Genomic DNA, 22,077 nt, shown 5'->3' on the forward strand with positions numbered 1-22,077 from the left:
GAGGCTGTCGCCTTCAGACCCTGTGCCATGCTGGAGCTTGTGATGCCGTCCTGCCTGCTGCCGTACCCCAGCCCAAGTGAGCATGCCCTGCTGAGGCACGGATGGCTCCATGTGAACTAGCAGGTGAATGAAAATTACTGTGTAGTGTGAGCTTGCTAATAGCCAATTCTTGATGCATTTAACAGCTTGAAGCTAATTACATTTAAGCTACTTGGAGCTGCCAGGCAACTCTGTTCCAAGGCCATCAATACAATATGAAATCAGGGTTTACTTTCAAGTCCCAGAAACAAGAATATTGCTACAGGATGAGGTGCCACCTAGTAACAGACCTTTTAGTCATAATCACTGCTGCTCTACAAGGAGGCACAGCAGGTGCTGGCTTTTTGCTCTTAAATTGGACTGGAGAACACTCCAGGTGTGTGGCTGCTCTGACCCAGCAAGTGAGCCGAAAGAAATGTGGCTTCGCACGACATGTGCAGCGCTGACAGCACTTGTTACAGTGAGAACTGGTTTAATTACAGGAAGAAGCATCACTGCGCAGGCTTTTGTATGGTGGTATGGCTCTAGCCACAGCAGGGGCTTGGGCCAATCTGACTTTTAATTACAGAACAAGACAAGTCAGCCCTGATTGGAGTACTTGTTCCTGACCTGTGGTGCTCACATTTGCTTTTTTCTGAGTTTGCGGGGTGACTGTCACAGCTGTTACATGTGTACACGCACACACGTTCACACTGTGGCACCCTTGTAGCTCCCATGTTCTGTTTGGTTTATCCCCACAGTTCAGCTCCAGCACAGGGAGGCACCTATTGCCATTTTATAGAGAAAGGGTAGAGCTCGAGGTTTAACTTGCAAACCGGTTAGAAGTTTCCAGTTCTAGTAAAAAAAAGACTAAAGCTTTGAAATGCTCTAGTAGATTTGCCCTGGAGTTTACAGGGACCATAAGACAGCTGCAAACCGAGCTGTGGTCACCTGTCGTGTGCTACTGCCTGCCCTCAGTAACTGGAATTAGGAAAAATGAAGAGAAAGGCTTTTTCCCTGTACATTTGCAAATGCAGCTCAGTGAGGCTGTGGGCCTGATGTAATGTGTGTGGGTGATTTCATGGGGCATCAAAGGGCTGTTTCTGCACTCAGCACTGAGTGAAGTCGTGTTTGAGGGCACGTTATCATTCCTGGGCAGCAATGAACAAAGACTTTGCTCCTTAAGCACAAATAACTCCGCCTGGAGTCAAATCGCTAAAGGTAGACCCAGGAGAGAGCAAAGCTAAGAGGCCATGAATGCGTGTAGATTAGAAAAGTCACAGTGTTGGCTGTGACACCAGTCCAGCTGTGGGATGGATCCCCTGCTGCAGACAAAACCCCCTTCTGTCTGCAGTTGTGGGGAGAGGGAGGTGGTCCTAGCCAGTACTGGGGGGCTGTAAGGGAAGAGGTAGAGAAATATCAGGCTGGTGGGTCTTGGGTTTAGGCTAGTAGGTCATATTTTGGAGCAAGAGATAACTCTTGCTAGCCCTATCACTCTGGGTTTTCTGTGTAGCTCAACATTTCTGTACCACAGCACATTTAAGAGGTGCTTGACCCCACACAGTGGGGAAAAAGTGCCAACTTCTTTTAACTGTCTCACCAGCTAGTGCCCACACTCATCCCCAGCTACTAGCTATGCACAGGCGCTTCAGCTCCTGCCTTTTTTTATTATCCATGTTTTGACAAAAAAGGGTTCGGGACACAATTTCTTCAGGTTTTGTGGATGTCAAAGGCAGGAGGCAGGAATGATACCAGCATGAATACAGTGACTCCATGGCAGCTGAAGATCTGGCTGCTTGAGTCTGCACAGGTGTTATGTTTATTTACAATTTTGCTCATGGTAGTTGAGCCAGGCACAGCTGTCGGTGTGCTTAGGGCAGATGCAGAGCCTCGGCTGAGCCCGGAGCAAAACACAGTCAGGCTAACAACTGGATTTTTCTAATGTCCGTGAAAACTGTGTGTTGAAGCAGCAGGCACATGATAGTTGTGCTAAGAGGAGGATTGTGCTGGCTCTGGTGAAAGAAGGACTCCAGTTTCTTGGAGGTGCAAGAGCAGGGAGGTCATTGAAGGCAGAGGGAAAAGGGGCCAAAACGTAAAAAAAAATCTGGAGGGGGAACCTGGAGCAAGGTATCTGGCTCTTCCTGGGATGGTGAGTTGCACGTTAAATGTGGTGACTGATGAAGCCAGGTCACCTGCAGACCAGCATCGCACTCGCCCGACAGCAGCTGGCTGCTCTGCTGTTGTTTGTCCCTTGTGTCAAAGCTCTTCCCTGGCTACTCAGCACGCTGGGAAGGCACCATCCCTGGTCGGAAAGCATCCTGCTCCTGCAAAGCCACCATTCTGTAGTTACTTCCCAGCTCAAGTCCAGGCTCGGTCATGGCCGGGACGCATGGCCCGTCTCCTCAAGTGGTCCTGCGGTGGTTTGTCCTGCACCCATGGCACTGCCAGGCTGGGGAGGGGGGCTCAAGTCCATGTGTCTCGTTCTCCTTGGTGGCTGGTGGCTATACCTCAGTGGAGTACTCCATCATGCTGGGGGAGAAAGGAGAGGGGCGTTGTGGAAGGGAACTGTCCAAATCAGGAAGCAATGGGATTGTGTGGAAAAATATTCAGGGTGGGAACATTTTGCTGAAAATAAGTGGAGAAAAAATGACACACTCTGTGGAAAATCCCTGTCTGTGGGAAATCCCTCTGCCAACAGGAAGCCAGATTTTGAAAGCTGAACTGTGGCAGCATGGTGCTTCCTGAGCTCTGCTCACCTCTGCTCTCAACTGGATTTTGGGTAGCAGCTGGGACAAGGTGACCGTGAAGAGGGGCAGGCTGAGCCCTCCTGCAGAGCGGGGCTCAGTCCGTGAAGGACAGCAGCAGCAGGGTGGCCCAGCCCATGGCTCTCAGCTATACTCGTTCTGTTTCTAGCTGAAATACTTCATACTTTTTTAAACAAAGTTTAAATGGAAAATTTGGGCAAGATTGCTCCTTGCTTTAACTTGGAGCTTTTCTTTTTCTGAAGGAAAAGCCAAAGCTGAGCAAACCCTTCCTCTGGTGAGCACTGTTACTGAATTGCCTCAGGTGGGACTCATTTCACTGACCTCAAGTGCCTGAAAGCCAGCTACTAGGCTAGTGAGTGAGGCCACAGGCACGGAGGGAGGCAAGTCCTCATTTATAGGTAAAGCAGCTCATCTTAAAAAGAACGTTTGCTGCTATAGGTTGCAGGAGAGGCTGGGCTGAAGGCTGGGGGAGAAGCTGCCCTGGAAAGGGTGATGGAGGAGCTGGCCTGAGGGCAGGAGCTCACAGCCCCAGCTTCTCCCTGCCTCTGCTGTTAGCTGGGGGGGGCTCTGGGGCGGGTGGACCCTGCAACCCGGCATGTCTCCTGTGGGAGGCTGTGCCGTCTGCACGTAGCAGCCCCTGGCACCTTCCAGGGCATGACCCACCTCAGTTGTTTACGAAGGTTGCTGTGTTTTCTGTCCAGAAATTTATTCTTAACCGACTGGGGGACATCGGGGATGTACCAGGCTGCGATCACTTTGACGCACAGAGCCACGTGCTGCAGAAAGCAAAGGGAGCCATGGTGGCGGGTGGTGGGGAGCTGCCCGGGTGGGCTAACGTGGCCCCTACGAGTGGCACGGACCCAGTCCGTTTCTCCCTGCCGCTGTCCCCCTGGTTGCCCAAGCCGTCTCCCACCGCCCCGGGCCCTCACCTCGAAGAGGATGAGGAAGGCAAGGCGGGCCGCGAAGATGTGCCAGAACTGGACCGTGTAGCTGTAGTCATCGGTGTTCCTGTAATCCCGGTACCTGCAGCACAGCCCCGTCGGTGCCAGCCCAGGTTTCCCCCGTGCCAGGCGCCGTGCCCTGCCTCAGCTCCCTCCGTGGGGGTCCAGGAGGAGCCCTGGCAGTTTCCTCCGTATGGCTGCCTCGGAGCCCTGCTCCACAACCCGCCCGTTCCCTGGCTGCAGGCTGGATGTCACGGTGAGGGGCTCGGGGACAGGGAGGGGGGAATGCTGCTGTGCGAGGGCCATGGGCTGCTGTTACCTGCATTCCTTGATCTCATCCCTGACAAAGTCCGGCAGCATTTCTGGCACCTTTGTGTAGGGCTCGAAGTCCTGAATGCGGAAGACGGAGAGGCTGTGGTTGATGTAGCCGGTGGAGCAGCTGCGGGGGAGGGGGGGGAAAGATCACATCTGCGCACTTTGGCCCGGCATTGAAGGGGTGCTGCCGTGTCATGGTCACGCTGGGGGGTTGTGGCATGCCCCAACTGAAAGCTGCAGCTCTTGTGTCTTCTAGGGGACTCGAAGGCCTCTGATTGCTCCAAAGCCTGTCTGCAACTTCCATTTCTATGGTTTCCCTGGTATGTGGATTCTCGGGTGACTAGTGGTATGGCTTAGCACAGATTGTAGGCTCCCATTTTGGGGAAGCCAGCACCCATCTGGGGCTTTCTCTCCCCTCCCTAGCTACCCATTTCCTCAAAGCCCGGGGGAAATGAATGTCTCCGAGACTTCTGTCCAGCTTGACTGAACTTGGCTGGTGAGCCAAGGCTTGGAGGAAAAGGGGGAGGGCAGGAGGGAGCATGCGCAGGTGCCCAGGCAGTCCTGCAGCTCCCCAGCATCGCATGGTGCTCTTTCCATTCAGTGCTACCAGTTTACCCACCACAGGGATGATGCGAGTGGGAGGCTGGCAAGGATGCTGAAGATGGTGCCATCTGGAAAACCCTCCCCTGCTCCCCTTCCCCCTTCCACCTCCCCACCCCATGGGGGAACAGCTCAGCTGCCTCCTGCTTCTGCACCAGTGGCACTGGGGCAGGGACACCACAGGCAGGGCTGTGAGCAGCCGACTGGCAGCACTCACTCCATGCCAGTGCTGTTTTCCATCATGCAGGGGCTGTACGTGTACTTGTAGACCTGCATGGGAATGAAGTCGGATGTGATAGCAATCACCAGTCCGTTCCCAATGACAGCCAGGATGCCGACGGCCTCCAGGACCTGCAGCCAGATTCCTGCGGGAGAGGAGCAGTCAGTGAGGCTCGCTGCCGCTGCCCAAGGGTTGCAGACCAAGCCCCAGCTTGGGGACGTGTTTGGCACATCCAGAAGAGGGTGAGGAAGGAGGACTCCAAGCTGCTTCTTAGCCTCTGAAATTGCTTCCTCATCCCCAGCCCACAGCTCTCCCTGTGCTCCTCTGCCTCGGCGGCGAAGTGATGCCAGCCCCTGGCAAAGGGATGCTCAAGGGCTTCATAGGGAAAGGACTTAGCGCCAGCACCACTCGCCCAAGCAGCAGCACTGGAAGGACTGTGCTCCTGGGGCTCCATCTCACCGATGTCATTGGCCTTCCTGGGCACCATGCGCCGGTACAGCCGCATCATCTTGATGGCATCCAGGTGGATCTCAAAGATGTTGTTGCAGAACGCCAGCAGCGGGGCGAGGGGAAAGGCAGCGACGAAAATGGTGGTGAAGCTGTACTGGATCACTGTGGAGGGGGAAGATGCCAGGTGCTGGTGTGAAGCCACCGTGGAGAGGACATCGCACAGGGTCCTGCCCACTGCCTGGGTTTGTCCTGCTTTGTCAGAGCGGCTTGTGCCAGAGCGGCTTTGCAGAGGTGAGAGAGGGAGACAGACCTGTCTGGGGACCCTGCATCCCCACAGGGGACAACCGCCTCTCACTGGACTGCCAGAGAGGGAGGTCGGGGCCGGGGGGGGAGCTCCACAGGGCACTAGTGGAGTCATCGAGGCCCTGGGGGTTACAACCGTCACCTTGACACTCCTGGGAGGAGAGGAGGGTCCTAGGCAGGGGCTCAAGGGCAGCACAGTTGCCTGCTCTCTTCTTTTGGGAATGATCTCCTTGGTGTGCCAGAGCTCTTGGAGCTGGGTCTCAGAGCTCTCCCTTGCCTACCTATGGGCTCCCCAGCATCAGGCTCTCTCCAGCCAACGAGGGCATATGGCACTGTACCCAGCACCCCTCCTCACTCGACCCCCTGCCCTACATACCCATCTCCAAGAACTCGTCAAACAAGCTGAAGATGTTGACCTCTTTGAGTTCATAGTTGCTCAGCCAGTGGCTTTTGCAGGGGTCCTCAGCTGCCTCCTCCTCTCCTAACACCATGCTTCTCTTCTTGGGGCGCCGCTGCTTCTTGCATAGCTTGTGTTCTATCCAGCTGCAAGAGGAGGGAGCAATTTGTACGGCTGCCTGCAGGGGCTAGCAGGGCTGAACTGCTGCCAGTGACAGCCCTGGCGACCTGAGGAAGGAAGAGGATGAAATCTTGGCCCAAAAACCAGGGTTACTCTCTGTAGGAGCTGGGAGGCTGTCCTGAATGTGCAGGAGTACCAGCAACACTCTGGGCTGGAGAAAAGCTTACGGGACGAGATATTCCATCACGTTGCTGATGGTCTGTTTGAGCAGCATAATGATGGCCATCTGGATGAAGAGGTCGGTGATGCAGCCGCTGGGGTGGCACTGTGAAGGGGTGAGAGGAGAGGACTTTTGCCCTGCCCGCAGGGTGACCTGGCCTGAGGGGCTGTCTGGCCAAGGCGGGTACCACAGGAGGAAGCTGAGATTCCCAGAGCCTCGCGGGGCAGGAGGGAAAGGAAGAACAGGAGTTGTGATGTGGGTCAGAGCTTCATGGCAGGTCCCTCACCTCCTCCAGCCTCCACCTGCCAGCAACGCGCATGTAGTTCCCTGGGTGGCCGTTGATCCTGAGCGAGGAAGCAACAATGGCGATACCTGTTGAGCCCCACTGCTGACCCCCGTTGGATGGACATCCAGGCACAGCACAGAGGGCAAGGGGCTTCCCCCACCCACTGTGCCCATGGGGCAAAGTCATGGCCCTCCTGAGGTCCCCGATGGGGTCCCTGTGCCTTGCGGGGAGGGCAGGGGGACTGGGCTGTCCCTGGGAAAGTTGGGGGTGCATGCCCCAAACCCAGGCTCCCCTCTGCTTCCCCCAGGTCCCCAGCCACCACTCACCGTCCCAGGAAAAAGGCAATGTAGATGAGCGAAGAGAAGTTTGTGAAGAACTGGAAGGTGAAGATCTTCACGGTGAAGTTGTTTTCACGCTGGGAGAAGGTCCGTGGTTTTTCTGGGGAAGGGAGCAAGGCCCAGGGGCTTGGTCATAGAGTGGAGGGACCCTGCCCTGCTCCCTCTCGGGTGCCACAGCAGCTCTTTGAAGGTCGGAAGGGTGTCTCTGCCTCTTGTGGAGCCTTCTCTGCCCTCTGCCTGAGCCCTGTGATGGAGCTGAGCCCAGCTAAGCAGGGAGGTCGCTCAGAGCCGTGAGAGGGGGCCCTTCAGCTGAGAGGAAAACTGTGCTGAGAGCTCTCCTGCAGCCGTGGAGGCTTCCTGCTCATGCTGGGTCTCTGCTCTGTAGGGTGACAGCCCCTCCAAAGCATGGTGTGGCTGTGGGACAGCCATGTGGGGAGCTGGTGTGCTGGAGGGCTGCTGGCCTCCCATGGGGACCTGCGTGGCCAGAGCTGCCTGGCAGATGCTTCGAGATGGTGGGGGAAGGGACCAAGGGGTGTCGTGCTGCAGTCACTGGGTGCTGCAGGGTGTGGGTGCAGGGGGGGACAGCCCCCAGTGTCCCTTACCCAGGTCACAGAGGTAGAGGGCCACTCGCCGGTTGACCTGCAGGAGAGATGCAAAATGAGAGGGGAGGGTCAATAGTGGAAAAGCAGAGAGACCTGCTGCCCACCCCGTGTCTCACTGCACCTTGTTCATGATGACAATGGTGATGTAGTGCAGCACGGCCCCTGTCATCACTGCCATCGTGTTGGCCTGCTCGCGGAGGAACTCTGAGTTGCTCTGGCTGAAGAAAGCCGTCGCTATCACCCGGTAAATGACAAGTGCGTGGGCGATGCCAATCAGCACGGCGATCTGTGGAGGAGGGTGATGGGGTGGTGAGAAGCCGTGCATGGGGGGCACGTGCTCTATCTCGCCTGAGGACCACCAGCCCTTCAGAGCCTGGCTCCCTTCACCAGAGCTCCTCTGGATGTGGCCTCAAGTGCAAGCCAGTGCTCTTCGGTGAAGGACGAGAGGTTCTGGAGGTGGGTGTTTCCGTCTAAGCTACTTGTCTAGACTCTCCCCATTGGCCCGTGGGGAGAAATGAGGGCATCGAGGGTTCGCCTCTCCCTGCCCTCTGTGTTACTGCCTTGATCCTCACTGCCTCCCGCTGCAAGAGCAGGGCCTTCAGCCCGGGTCCCCAAAGGACAGGAAGGTGTGAGCATAGGGAGGCCCCAGTTCCTTCCGATGGGCACGGACCTGCCCTAACAACCTGGCTTCTATCTTTGCTCCAGCAATAGGACGCTGAGGTGCTATTTGTGCAGCGGAGTAGGGAGGGGAGGAGGAAAGCCCATGTGCCCTTAAACCAGATCTCCCTGTGGTCACCCTGGCACATACCATTACCAGAACCAAGAGGAGTATGATGGTGCTGCGGAAGTAGGAGTGCTGGTACCGCCGGGGCTCGTGCTGCAAATTATTAATCAGCTCCATGGCCAGCTCCTCCTTTAAAAAAAAAAAAAAATTAAAAAAAAAGCAGGGGGAAGAAAGGATCCAGGTGGGCTGTGTCCAGGTAGCGGAAAGTCCAGGGGTTGTTGAGTTAAGGGGGATGAACAGCACCGGGGAAGGACAGGGGTGAGCACCCAGCCCAACACACAACAGTGTGGCCAGTTCTGAGTCCAAGCCCCTGTGCGGGTGGGGAGGTGGCTAGCAATGCAGAGAGGTGGCTAGCATCTGCTCAACTCTCTGGAGGCCTCTGTCTCTCCTGTGACTCTCCCAGGACTGTCAGATGTTGGCTTTACTGTCTGTTTAAGTGTCTCCATTAGATGTTTACATCTACAGAGAATTGGGCTGGGCAAGGGGGTCCCTGTGCCATGTCTTTTCTGTAGGTCCAGCTGACTCCTGCCTTGAAAGGGGAAGCCCTGAGCAGGAAAGATGACATCCTCACCTCGTCCTCATCCCACCTGTACAGGTCCCAGTCGGTGACCACGGTGGCTCTGTGCCTCTTCCACAGCTCCAGGAACACAGTGGCTGTGGGGGGGAGGAGAGAGCGCTGTGGCACTTGGGGATGGCTCTGGAGAAGAAGTCACACCTCCATCCCACCGAGCAGGATGGATAGTCACAACAGCATCCAACCTGATGGCAAATCAGCCTGGACTGCCCTTGGCCTGTGAAGGGCAGGTGGCCACCTCTGCATCCGAGTGTCCAGGAAGGGCCCTGTTTGCACAGCAGCCAGGGCTGGGCCCCCCGTGGCCATGGGGATGGGGATGGGGGTGTGCGGGTGAGTGTTTGCCAGGAGTCAGGCCAGCTCTACTGTCCATAGGGGATCTGATGTAAATCAGAGTGAACGCCAGGGCTGTTCTGCTGTGCCAGGCAGACACGTTATTCTGGATTAATGAAAAATACACCTTCCAAGAGGAACAGGTATCCCGCACTGCACCCCAGCACAGCTGCACCTCTGCACATCCATTTACAACCGCTCTTTCTGTTAACCTGGACTGGACTGACCTTCCTGGGCTTGTCCTGGTGTAAACCAGTCCACAGGGACAGGCGAGACCGTGTCCATGACCTGCTCAGTCCATGGCTTTGCAGGCGAAATGCCCACCCCATGCTTGTGGTACTGTTTGTAACTGGAAGGGCTGTAGTAAAGCCAGATGAGATGTGTAGCTAATAGGGTGATGGGGTCACATAATCTCAGAGCCCAGGGCTCTGCTGGGCTCATTCCACAGCAGGTAAGAGATTGTGCAGCCATCTGGGAAGGTTGGTGAGGGATCTGGCAGTCCCCTCTTCCTGCAGCTGTGACCACTCGCCGGCAGCTGCTAGGGAAGCCTGTCTCGTGAGGCTGCCATGGGGGAAAGAGCAAAAGCTTTCAGGCAGGGCAGGTAGGGAGCCTTTGGAGAGCTGAAGGAAATAGCTGGGGTGATTTTGTCCCTTGCTGTGTCTGGAAGGAGAGCTGATGGCCCTGGAAGTGGAGGAGACAAGGACTACAGAGCCCCTGAATGGTGAAGAACACTTCATGGAGTGTCCCATTGTCCTCCACCTGCTCTCCCCTAAGCTACAGCGGGCTGTTCTTCTTGGCACCAGGACATCAACACCTACCCCAGATCGCCATGAACATGGCAAACAAAACCGTCCCCTCGTTGTCAATCATGTGAGTGACCTGGAGAAGGTGAAGGAAGAGCGTGATGGGGGCAGCACAGTGTGGGGGCTGTGGCACCCAGGGGTCCATGGAGAGGGCTCTGCCCTGAGCAGCCCCTGTGCCACCCGCTCCCCACCCTGGGACAGGTAAAGATGCTGCAGGAGGGAGATGGACACTGGGACTTGTTAGTGATAAAATCTTCCTTGGTGGTGATGGAGACTGTGACCTGGCTATAGCTCCTCCTTATCACAGGGGTTAGTGGAGGTTTGGAATAGCTGGTTTGGTGGGGTGGCCTTTCTAGCGGTGGAGCAGCACAAGCTGGGCGTGCATCCCCACCTTGGCCTTGAGCCTGTCTGGGGAAGGGGCTGCCTACCTTGGCATAGGTGCAGGTGTCGGAGAGGAGCCAGAACGGGCACTTCTGGTCACAGAGCGGGCACATGATGGTGTCATTGGCTTCACAGATCTCCTTGCTAGAGAGAAAGGCATGGACGCAAGCAAAGGGGAATAACTGGCTCGAAGCCACATGTGTAGCAAAGGCTCGTGGACGGGATGCACATTTGGCATTCCCAACTGCCTTACCTCACCTGGCTGGAGCTGAAGACAGTAATCCCAGCCACAAAGACCACCAGCCCCACCAATGCGGCAACTCCCAGCAGGTAGGTGTACCAGCCCAGCCAGGCAAAGTACAAGGCCACCTTCTCACCAAAATAGCACCTAGAAGGAAAGGTGAGATGCGGAAGAGGGGTGGCAATGACTGACAGACCAAGTTGCAATCTGTGCCTACAGAAGAGTGTTAGAAAAGCCGAGCTTAAAAAGATGAGAGGGCTGCAGGGCACAGTGCTTTTCCGACCAGAGCAATTTCCCCTTCTGGGCTCAGCTATCTCCCTGCAGTGCTTTTGTGTCTCGTGGTGCCAGTATTTTGGGCTTTCTGGTGTGGGGAAGAGGTCTGGAGGCATGGGTAAGAAATTGGTGGTAACTACTGACTGATGGACCTGCCTCCCCTCCTGTATTCCAAAGGAATTAACTGTCTACCAGCAGTCAAAGGTTGTGATGTGCTTGCTGGCCTTTAAAACAAACAAAAAACCCCAAAGCTCCTTCTCATCCCCCTCCCCCCACCCCAATTTCATACTCGGCCCCTTAAGCCTTCCGTGGTAGCAGCAGGGTATGGCATACTGGTCTTAGCAATGATGCGTTGTCTGACCTTGTGCACCACAGAGGCACAAGGAGCCCCTAGTGCCTCTGCCAGAGTTGTAAACTGCAATAAACATTTAAGGAAGGAGAGCATATCTCTATTTTAACATTTCATCTCCCCAAGGGAGCCCACTGACAACTTTATGAAGTAGCATGTTCCTTTTGCCCTCCTTCCCCTGACAGTGGAGAGTTAGTTTTCTTGCCCTTTTAAAATTAGAGCTGTGGACTTCCCTGAGTTTGAATGCGGTTATAGGAGCCCCTTGTGCCTTTAATACCCCCAGTTTAGCCTCAGGCTAGATGTGCTGCACGATGCTATGCTGGGTTACCACCTCACCTGCCTTTTGAATGTGGGAGTGTGTGGTTGAAAATGAAAGGGCTAATTAAAAACCGTGGAGATGTGGGGGTTGTTTCATACTGCAAAATTAGCAGATGGAGCTCTGTGCCACAGGGATCCCCCTTAGGCTAAGAACTTTGCAGGCTTCAGAAGCAGCCAAATACATGTGAGAAGAGCCAGGTTCAAACTAATGATGTAAAAAAAAAAACATGGGAGCCTGGCAAAGGGCTTAAATCTCGAGGCTGCAGGTGGGACCTCTTGGTTAGAAGGCTGCGCTGTGCCTCTTCTGCCTGTTACCTGATCTTCTCAATTGGCTGTCGGCGACATATACCTCTCCAGCGAGCCCACTTGTGCCTTAGGAATTCCGTTAACTCTTCTTTCTGCAGAGCAGAGAAGTCGGATGCAGGAATATTAGGGCAACCGTAACCCGCAGCCCAGCTCCCAGGCAGTGTTGGGAGCTTTGTGTGCCCCTCATCCGGAGGGGTCTTGATGCAGCCCCAGTCACCGAAGGGTCTCCCCCCCACCCCTGGTCCTGCTTCTCCGCTTCTCCTGGCTTTTCCTCCCAGCACCCGTGAGCTTGGCCTCACCTCGTGCAGGGGAAATGCTGTCTCAAAGACCTTCTTCTTCATCAGGTTGTGCAGCTTCTCTGGTAGCAGAGCAGAACAGAGAGAATTAGTGAGGCGTTGCTCTCACTCTGTGTGATCCCTGCCAGGCAGAATCACCCCAAACCTTTTCTGGAGCCTTTGAGGGAGGCAAAAAAATAAAACAAAAAAACAACCAAACCACAAATGCCTGGGAGAGGCTGAGCTATTCAAAGGGGATCAGCACTAATCCTGGTGGCTGCGCTGCTTTGCCGGGCTGCCGCAGGCTGCATGGCGCTGGCTCTGGGCGCCAGCCAGGCAGGCGAGCACTGGAGGATGCTGGAAAGCCGGAGCCCTGTGCTGCCCGGCTCATCCCAGGGTGGCAGGGGCAGATGAGCTCTCCGGGAGGCACAGGAGAGCACTGATGGGCAGCTGCGGTCAGGGGTTTGGGGAGAGTGGGTAGGGGGCTGTTGCTGGTTTCTGCAGTCCAAATCTCCCACCCTCTCGATGCAGCAGCAAATTTACTGGTCTGAGCTGCACCCTGGCTTTCTCCCCACTCCTGCATCCTGCCCGGGGGTGGCGAGGCAGCTGGGGATGCTCGTGCCTGCTGCAGACCCAGGCTGAGCACTGCCCGCTGGCCCCCTTCTCTTACCAAGGTCGGGCGTCACTGTGTTCTGCAGGATGAAGTTCACAATCCGTATCCTGAGCAAAAAGAAACTGTGGTTAAAGGCTGCTCGGGGGATACAGGCTTGTGTCGTGTGGCCCTGGAAAACGGGGGAGGGAAGGGAGGAGGTGTGCACCAAAAACCCGGGAAGGAAGGGGGCAAGAAATGGGAAGCTGGCTGTGGCCAGAAGCTGGCAGCTTGGTAGGTGGAGGTGGCCTGTGGAAAATAAAACCCCTGGCCCGTCTGTGAGCTGAGCTGGAAAATAGATGCAGGTGTGGAGAGAGGGGCATGCAAGATGCTGGGGCCAGGAGCCCGGCTCAGCGCCCACCTGGTGGTTGCTGGTACATCATGATGGACATCGGGGTTTTGTGGCCTGCTGTTAGAGTTCCTCAGGAGCCACTGGTATTTCCGAAAGATCTGGTTTGGGGCACGGACTCCGTAGAATAGCTTCTTGTCCTCAATTTTCTAGTGGGTGGAAGAGAAGGGCTGTTAGAACAGCGCTGGCAGAGCCAGAGGGGCAGGGAAAGGGGCAGAGCTGCAAGGGCCAGGGGCTGTGAAGCCCTGGGGCTGGGGTCTCCTCTGACTGAGCAAATGATTTATTTTCTAGCACCGATATGTTGATCAGCTCAATGGTTCAGGTCTCTCCCATCCCCTGGGATTCAGGAGCCCAAACCAGGCTTGGATCCTGAGTACCACAAGTTAGCCAGGTGTCTGCTGCCTTGTCCTCCTATAGCCCCTCACCTTGATGGCAAACCCCTTCTTGCTCAGCTCATCCAGGAACTTCTTCCTTTTGATCTCCTTCTCACTGCCCACTTCGTGGATGTCGCTTACCAGGACGAAATCCCACTTCTCTTCATCCTGCCCACAGAAAACACCAGGGATCTAATGGGGCTGGCAAGCAGAGCGCTCTCCTCAGCTCCAGCCTCAGGGGTTTGGACTTTCATCGTGACTGTGTAGAGGGCCCCTGGGAACTGGGAGTAAGCAGGAGAATAGGAATGGGGAAACTGAGGCAGCTGCTGCCTTGACACTGCCCTGCTTCCCTCTCTGAGCTGTGCTGAACTGCCTGGAGTGCAGAGGGAGCAAAGCTTACCTGGGGGGCAAATGGGTCCGTGTCTTCAACAGGAAAATCCCTCCAGGGAGTCAACAGAACTTCATCCTATGGAAGAGAAAACCAGCGAGGGCTTCAGCAGGTTCCCTGGGAGATCCTGTGTCTTGGCACGGAGCAGACCTCTCCCTGCAGATGTTTGGGTGGCATTGTGATGCCCCGGACCAGAGCTGGCTGCCGGCGGTGAGCAGCACTGCTTGTGATGCACAGAAACCTGCCCATTGGTGAGGCCTGCCTGGCGTGTAGCTGCTCCAGGGTGTATCAGAGCCCATGCAGATAAAATGGCATTACAACATAAGATCAGATCCACCTGGCACGGTCTTCCTCTCCCAGCAGCCTTGAGGGGATGCCCAGGGAGGAGGGTAAGAGCAGGCTTGTCTGAAAACTTCTGCTATACCCTCCTGGTCTCCAGTCGGGGTCTTCCTGAGCCAAGTACAGCTTTTTGTTTAGGGACCTGCTGCTCCGTGAAGTGTGCAGCCCTCTCTTGAACTCAGCGCCCAACATCTACAGCACCTTGGGGCTATGAGGGACCTGGCCAGGAGAAAAAAAACCTCCCTCTGCTCTGGACTTCATTCCTTCTTGTTTGGCTTGATGCCCTGACACTTGTACTGGAAGAGTGTCAACACTTGACTGTCTCTCTATGCTACAGTGGTTTTTACAATCCTTAGTCACCCTTTTCCTCTCTTCCATTGCTCCTATCAGATAGGCACCGCTGGCTTTTCGGTCAGGGTGGGGAAGGTAGTTTTAAATTGCAGCGAAAGGAAAGTGGGGCACTGACAATCAGAGGCTTGCACAACGCTGCAGGCAGCAAGTGGAAGATGAGTCCTTGAAAAACACAACAAACGCCTCAGCCTGCCACCATGGAGCAGCAGGGCAGGTGAGCTGCTGGTGTTTGGCTTCTGCCCTCTCGCCTCCGCTGTGCTCCAAAGGTGAAGGCAGTGCAGGGGTGAACACACCTGCTCACCTTCACTGATTAAGGCTAATTATGATCAGACACTCCAGCGGTGCAGCTCTGGAGGTGCACAAAGCAAATGAGGTGGCCCTGTGGCAGCAGCTTCCCGCTGCAGTTTTGCAGACCCAGGGTGCCCCTCCGCTGAAGGACGCTGCAGGGAGCACCCTTGGGTGGCATGGGCCTGGTGGGCACCCAGAACTGGGGCACACCAGCTTCAAACCACTTCGTCCCCATCCTCTGTGCCTGGCTTCCCTGGTGCCTGGTTCTGCTGCCACAATCCCCTCTTAGGCAGGAGTTCAACCAGCCCTTCAATGGACTGCTGAGAGCAGCTGGGCTTCCCAGCCCGGAGAGAGCCGTGAGTTTAATGCAGACATGCTCTGCAGGCCACGTTGTGAACAGGGATAGGGAATGGATCCTGTCTTTTAAAAGAGTGTTTTGGTTTGGGGTTTTTTTGCAGTTCTTTGCTGTGACTCGTGTTGTGGCCCCACACACAGTTACGCTGTTGTTTCTGAGGCACGGTGATGCAGCATGGAAGTGGGAAGGAGCTGCCAGGGGTTGGGGGTATCGTCGGTCAGCATTGCCACCAGCGATGTGCCCTGAAACAGCGGCCAGCCAGACGAGTTCATCCAGCTGTAATCTTGGAAGCAGAGCGGTGGTGGTGCAACCATGCCCTGATGTAAGACCTAGATCCCAGGCTTTCACTGAAGAATGAGGCCACGGGAGAGGAGAGTCTGGGATGAGAAAGGGCTGAAATCTCTGCCAAACCCTCTCCCACATGGAGCTCCGGCCCTGGCTTCACCCAAAGCAAAGAGCCGTGAGGAGACTGACCGACAGAAAGCCAAAGTGAGAAGGTTTGAGAAGAGGGATGATTTTCCCCAGAGGTGCTGTTGCAATAAGAACCAGAATTTTTCACTGCTATAAGGTACCCCAGTTTAGGTCAAGACACGGAGAGGGGGTTATGGTGCTGTCACCTGCTCTGCCCGCGCTCTAGGCAGGCCTCGGGGCGGGAGGGTTGGGCTTTGGCTTGGGCTGCTCTCCCCAGGGGGGTAAGCACCCAGCTGGGGCACAGCTCTCAGTGTCCCTGGCAGAGAGCCCCTCTCTGGGCACGGGGGGGGTGGGGGGGGTGGGGAGCAGGAGTCATGTGGGGGCTCTGCCCCGTTGCTGATGTTCTGGTGCTGGCACAGCTCTAGTCCAGCACCACCATTCTGCAGGCTGTGTTGTCTCATCCCTGCCTGGCTGGTTTCTCTCAGCCTGCATGTGCAGCAGCCTCATCCTGCACAGATTGCCTGCTGGGGGCTGCCAGCCTTCCAGCTCTACCAGTGATCCCTGCAGTGTTGGAGGGGGGACCACTCTTTGGGGACAGGGAGGGCTTCAAGGTGTTCCTAAACACCACTGGGGCCAGCACTTTGATGCAGCTGTCCTACTGGCATCGACCCCTGTGGAGCTCAGGATGACCTGCTGGCATCACAGCTTGTTCCCAGGAGGGTCCCAGCAGTGAGTCTGTGGGCACCATCCCCTGCTCGGTAGCCAATGCGCCCTGACCAGCACATCAGCTTTCTGAGGAAGAAGCTGATGGGATTACCAAGGTGAAGCCTGACCCCAGATCCCTGATGGTGCCACCAGCCCCTGTCTGTGCCTCAGGGCCTTGCCCACAGGGAGGGTGCTAGGGCTGAGCCTGCAGAGCTTCAGCAGAGCATCCTTCCTCCACCAGCATGCCCAGCTGTAACATCACTCATCCCTTAGCCCTGATGCAGCCAGATCCTGCCCCTGCTTCTCCATGCTCCTGAAATAGAAAGCGCTGGTTTTAATCCCAGGAGGGACTTGTTGCTTTCTGATTTTTCCAGTCAAGCCCTAAGAACCGGTGGGGATGCTCCTCAGGCTGCCCGTGTATGGCGCTCTAAGCAATAAGGATGTGGTGGTGGCAGGGTCTGGCTTTTCTCTGTGTTCCCACAGCAATGCGATTTACCACCGGGACCTGCCCTGCAGGCGCTGCGAGCACCTCAGTGTAGGACTGAAAAATGGGGAGGAATTTGTGAATTATTTGCAGATTAGCACAGGCAATTCCCATCACCCACCTCCAGAGCCGTAACAGATAAAAATTGCATTCAGCTGCAGAGGGGAATTTGCAAACCTGTGATGGTAGATGGGCGGCGTTTCAGCAGGTTTAATCCATGACAGTGGATGCTGGCATCTTGTGAGGCAAGGGCTGCTGTGAGCCTGGGCTGCTCAGGCTGTTGTGCAGGAGCCCAGCCTGCTTTTGGGGCTAGATGTGGCTTGTACATGGGGACATGCTGCAGGAGGCAGGGACTTGGGATCACCAGTACTCCTACACCTTTCTTTTTGGTTTGGTTTGGTTTGATCCAGGGGACTAGCGACATTGCCTGCCTGATTCTGGTTGCTTTGCTCTGGAGCACAAGGCAGCTGGATCGCCCCATGTGCAGGCAAGGCCACCTCAGCTCTGGAGCGGTTGTAAAAACCCTGGACTCTACTCCCTGCTATCAGGAGTGAAATGGGCACCATCCTGCTCTCCTGCCCCGTGGTTGGAGCAGAGTTTGGAAGTGCACCGTGCAAAGGTGTAGGAGAAATAACCGGCACAATGAGAAGCAGGAATTTCAATGTTAAAAAGGGTCTGCGTGCTCTGGAGCGTGCCTGCTCTCTTTCCAGCTGTTACCAGTGGGTCCTTGTCGCAGGCCAGGTAACCCACTGCCCTGTGCGAGGTTACTGGATCCTTCAGAGACATGGGAATGGGCACCCATGGGTTGGGGGTGTAGCCACCTCTGTGAGTAACTCAGGCAGAGGACCCCGACAGGATCCAGCATCCTTGTTTGCTTTCTAATTGTGGATCTGTGAGGGTTTGGGTGGTTCCCATCACCTACACCGAGATGAGCAAATTGCTCTTATCTTGGGGATGTTTCATATGAGCACTTCCCTTGGAGCAATTCCACCTTACATCAGTTTCCTAAGAAATGTGACAACCTTTAATTGGCCAGGCAGATAGCACACCTCTACATTCACTAGCTGCCCCAATCTGAGAGAGTTTGCCTGTCTTTTTGAGTAAAAGAAAACGCATCTTTTCTTTCAAGCTAGAGAAAGAAAACTTCACGGCTCCCCCTCTCCCTTTGCTTTATTTCAGGTGCTCCTGAAACATCTGGGCTGTCACCTCCACTGCTACACACAGTGCCTTTTCCTGGGTTTATATAAGCTCCAGATCTGGCCTCAGTCCAAACCATCCTTCTCTGATCTGTCGCCGGTACTGAGATCCGGGGCTGTGCATGACCCTGCTGCATCCTGGGGGGCTCAGCCCTGCCCTGCGCCCCGGTGGTAGGGGGCCGTGGAGCCAGCAGCACCCACTGCCTTCCCCGCCACATGTGTGCGGTAGGAATGGGTTTGCTTGCTGGAAAGAGGAATGGGAACCCTGTAGTCCTTTCAGAGTACTTTAAAGGCTGAAAGCACAGGAATGGCAGAGGTCGGAGCTTAGCGCGCCCCGTGTTTCCAAGCCACAGGTGGCTCAGAGGTGCCGGAGAACAACCCCATGGAAATGGCCGAGCAGTTCCTGTTTCTTACCTGCATGGTGAAGTGGAGAGCCTTTCTCTTCCCCTGTCTTTCCTTTTGCTCCTCCGGGCAGATCCCTGGGAGCTGCCTGTGGGGCAGGTGGTGAGGCTGCAGCCACAGGCAGGGAGAGCTGCAGAGCCCCTGGGGTTTCTCTCGGTGCGGTTTCCTTCCCCAGCTGCTTCGCCTGAGGTCTCATGTGAACCGAGCAGTGACTCGACTTCCGTGTGGGACTCTCACCTGCCTCAGCAGGGAGCTGCCTCTGCCTGGCAGTGGGCAGATATCAAGGAGGAGACGAGAAAGTTGCCCTTCACCTTCACTCAAAGGAGTGGCAAGCCCAGTACCGCCCCGCGGAGCAGGCAGGGAACCCTTCTGAGTTCCTCTTGCTCCAGCTCCAGCGCTCCGCCACCCCAGCCTTCCTCCGCCACCCTCGGCACCCGCTGTTTGCTGTGGACATCCCCAGAGAGGCGTCACAGATGGGACAGAAGGAGGAAGGAGCAGAAGTTCCAGAAAGTGTTAAACTATTTCTTACAAGGCAGGGGAAAACCCACTAAACCTAAAAAGCGAAAGCAAAGCTGATCCGTGTGTAACCTGCCTGATTCTCCAGACGAAGTCTGTGTCCCGCAGGAGAGATTGGCTGTGGGAGGCAGAGCCTGGGAGCAGCACAGGCTTTGAGAGGGGATGGGATGGCGCCAGGGTGTTTGTTAACAGACAGGACGAGGAAAAGAGGCAAAGCATGAGCTTCCAGATAAGTGAGGAGACTGACTGCTCCACAGATTTTCCACTTGCATGCAGCCCTCTTCCTCCCTGCCTTGGGCAGTGGCCTGGTTTGCTCTCCACCACTTTGGTTTCCCTATGTGGCCTTCAGAAACCTTTCTGTGAACCTCAGAGAAAATCTGCTTCCTGGAGGAGTGAACAGAGATCGAGAAAGCCTTTCTTTATGCTTCACTAGCTGGCAAAACCAGCACTGGAAGTCATGTGTTTCTTTTCCCTGTGTGTAATAGTGCTGTTGCATGAGGGGCATCAGGGTTTGGTGTCAGCGATTATGGGAACATGGGTAAGTATTTTACAGTCCTTCAGAACAAGTATCCCCTCCCTCCTGGCTGAAGAGGAGAGCATCAAAGTGAGCTCTGAATGTTCCTCCAAACCACAGAGCTCTCCTGCCTCCCTGGTCCTTAAAATCTTGTCACTTCTAAGTAGCTATGATTTACTAGAGCACAACTGCTTCAGCCTCTGCTTTCCTGATGGCATTTCTGTCGGGATGCTGGGCTGTGGCCCACTGGAAATAGTAACTGAATCACTGAGTGCTTTCTTTGTTCGTAAAGGCTCGATACATCTGGAGCTATGGTTTGCAGCAGGGTATAACTCTTTTTACAAAAAGAATGAGTGAAAAGGTTATTACATGTAAGCCAGGTCTGACAGGTCTCCTTATATCTGTTTTCTGGATATTTTTTTGTTGTTGCTTTAGTTTCCAAGCTAGGAAGAGCTGCCTTTCCTGGGTATAGCAGAAGGGCCAGTAACCGGTCTGGATTCCCTGGCGCTCTCCACCAGCATTGCTGTGAGTCGCTCTTAAATAAAGTCAGTCCTGCAGGCAATCCAGCTGCGTCCTGGCAGGAAAGGCAGCAGCATTTCCAGACCGTTGTTCCCAGTCAAGCCAACATCACTCTGCGGCTTTGCCAAGTGCCTTGAACAGACTCCGAACCAGATCTGCAAATTTTTAAATAGAGGGAAAAAAAAGAAAAGAAAAAGAATTTGTCTTCCAGATTTCCTCTGTGTGTGCAATTAGAGCAGAGCAGGGCAGGGAGCAGGCAGACCTTTGGCCTCCCAGGGGCCGCTTGCAGGGCTGGCTAGGAGGGAAGGACCAAAGACCTGTGCGGTGTGAGCGCTGCTGGGTTAAACGGAAACGGGGTTACATGTAGGTGGGATGCCCAGGTCGCTCCACCGTCTGTTGTGTCCTTCTGCAAACTTTGCCGAGGAGGACTGGGAGGACTTTGCTCTCCAGACAGTCCAGCTAATGGGATGCGGGCATCCAGCAGCAGTCCCAAAAGCCTGTGGGCTTTACTAGCCAGTGGGGAAGGTGACTCTGTGCCTGCAGGTTGACTTTGTCCAAGGTATCTGACCCCTGCAGCATCTCTCGTGGCACTCCAAGGAGACAGTGAGCTTTTTCTTCTGTTTAGGAGGAATCTGGCTTTGCCTAGGCAAGATTTATAAAGCTCCCTTTGCAGGAAGGCAGGCGACTAGATTGATAGTGTTCCTCTTTCAGCACTTTCCTTCCCAGCCAACCCTCCTGGAGTGCACCGTCTCAGCATTTATTGCTCTTGGGGGACTGGTGCTGAGGGTGGCAGCATGAAAAACTAGAACTGGGGAGGAAGATGATGTACCTTCCAGTCTATTGGTGAAAAATCTGCCTGAGACATGAAGTGCTGTGGAGCTCTGGTTCATATGTGTGCCAAGGTATTGGAACCACACAAACCTTTTGTAAGCAGCTAGAATTATTTAAGATATTATCACACTCCCCTGCTGCCTCCATTGCTGCTGGGCCAGTCATATGTTCCCATCCTAATCCGCCATCGCACCAGCCACTCCGGGCAGTGGCTTGGCCCGCACTGGGCAAGCTGGCATTGAAGCTCCCTGGGAGCACTCCTTGACCTGTTAATCCTGGCTGGATGTGGAGATGGTAATTTCCACTTGGGAAGTGGTAATGAACCACTGAAGGCTTTCACATATGAAACCACTTCAGCTAGATGGAGGATGCCTGTCTGTGCTCTACCTGACAACAGTGCTTGCTTTGACAGGGAGCTCCTCTTCTGAGTGCAAAGGCTATCCTGCATGCAAGCATCCTTAATTTAGGATGGTGCTAAAATATTTATTTGCTCTTCTCAGTTCCCAGTGTCTTGGATTTTTTTTTCCCTAGGAGAAGAGTTTAAAGGGTATTGCCTTCCTGCATATCTGGCTAGAAGGACACGAAAGAAGAAAGATCCTTCAGAAGAGGTTGTTTAGAAGTTTTTAAGCCTCAGACCACAACTTCCTGGTTAGCGGGGTTGTTTCCCTGAACCACCTTTATGTCACTTGTGATCAGATTTGAAGCAGAGGTTCTTCATCTTGCCCAGGTACATTATTGATCCAGGATAGGAGCTGGCTGCTCAGCTTCATATGAGAGCCCAGCACTGGAGGTATCCTTAGCTACTACAAGAAACTGCAATTCAGTTTGTGTAATGAGTGGCACAAAATGGGTGGGGAAAATAAAAAAAGAGGGAAATTTGGGACTTTCCCCCCCCCCTTTATTTTGAAGACATCAGTGAAAAGCAGATATAGAGGTGTCTGGGGAAAAAACTGCTAAATGAAATGGGCTGGAGAAAATTAATGTAATGCTTGAATCCTACCTGCTTTTGGAAAAGGAGAGGGAGGACAAACTTCAGACAGAAGTCAGTGATGCTGAACCAGCGCACGAAGCCTGACTGGCACTTGTTGAGCCTGCTGGGGTTCAGGACCGATGGCAGTGTGCTCCTCAAGGTGCTTCAGGGCACCTGCTGGCAGGTCGGGCGGCCACTGAGCCGCACAGTCCCTGCTCCCGGCCCAG

At 54.9% G+C, this 22,077-nt stretch overlaps 1 protein-coding gene across 1 annotated transcript; it reads right to left on the minus strand.

Moving 5' to 3' along the window:
- Window positions 1-1,558: 1,558 nt before the first annotated feature.
- Window positions 1,559-20,139, minus strand: ANO9 (anoctamin 9). The gene is made up of 24 exons (XM_056355093.1): window positions 18,513-20,139; window positions 13,982-14,047; window positions 13,633-13,749; window positions 13,220-13,356; window positions 12,880-12,929; window positions 12,234-12,292; window positions 11,944-12,026; window positions 10,701-10,835; window positions 10,495-10,591; window positions 10,082-10,142; window positions 8,931-9,013; window positions 8,384-8,488; window positions 7,697-7,861; window positions 7,576-7,612; window positions 6,962-7,073; window positions 6,636-6,693; window positions 6,357-6,454; window positions 5,989-6,155; window positions 5,319-5,471; window positions 4,857-5,004; window positions 4,044-4,163; window positions 3,713-3,806; window positions 3,447-3,559; window positions 1,559-2,547 (listed from the first exon to the last, which is right to left on the minus strand). The coding sequence occupies exons 1-24, from the start codon at window positions 18,516-18,518 to the stop codon at window positions 2,520-2,522; spliced, it is 2,292 nt and encodes a 763-aa protein (XP_056211068.1). The 5' UTR covers window positions 18,519-20,139; the 3' UTR covers window positions 1,559-2,519.
- Between the last annotated feature and the right edge of the window lie 1,938 nt (window positions 20,140-22,077).

This window comes from Falco biarmicus, chromosome 10 (genome assembly GCF_023638135.1).
Source record: "Falco biarmicus isolate bFalBia1 chromosome 10, bFalBia1.pri, whole genome shotgun sequence".
Lineage (NCBI taxonomy): Eukaryota > Metazoa > Chordata > Aves > Falconiformes > Falconidae > Falco > Falco biarmicus.

Bases quoted from the DNA above. Each gene is read 5' to 3' on its own strand.
- ANO9 (XM_056355093.1), bottom strand. The intron at 12,930-13,219 runs GTGGGCGCTGAG...CTTTTTGCTCAG, and splicing joins GATGTACCAGCAACCACCAG to GATACGGATTGTGAACTTCA. The intron at 9,014-10,081 runs GTAGGTGTTGAT...TCCCCCCCACAG, and splicing joins CATGTTCATGGCGATCTGGG to CCACTGTGTTCCTGGAGCTG.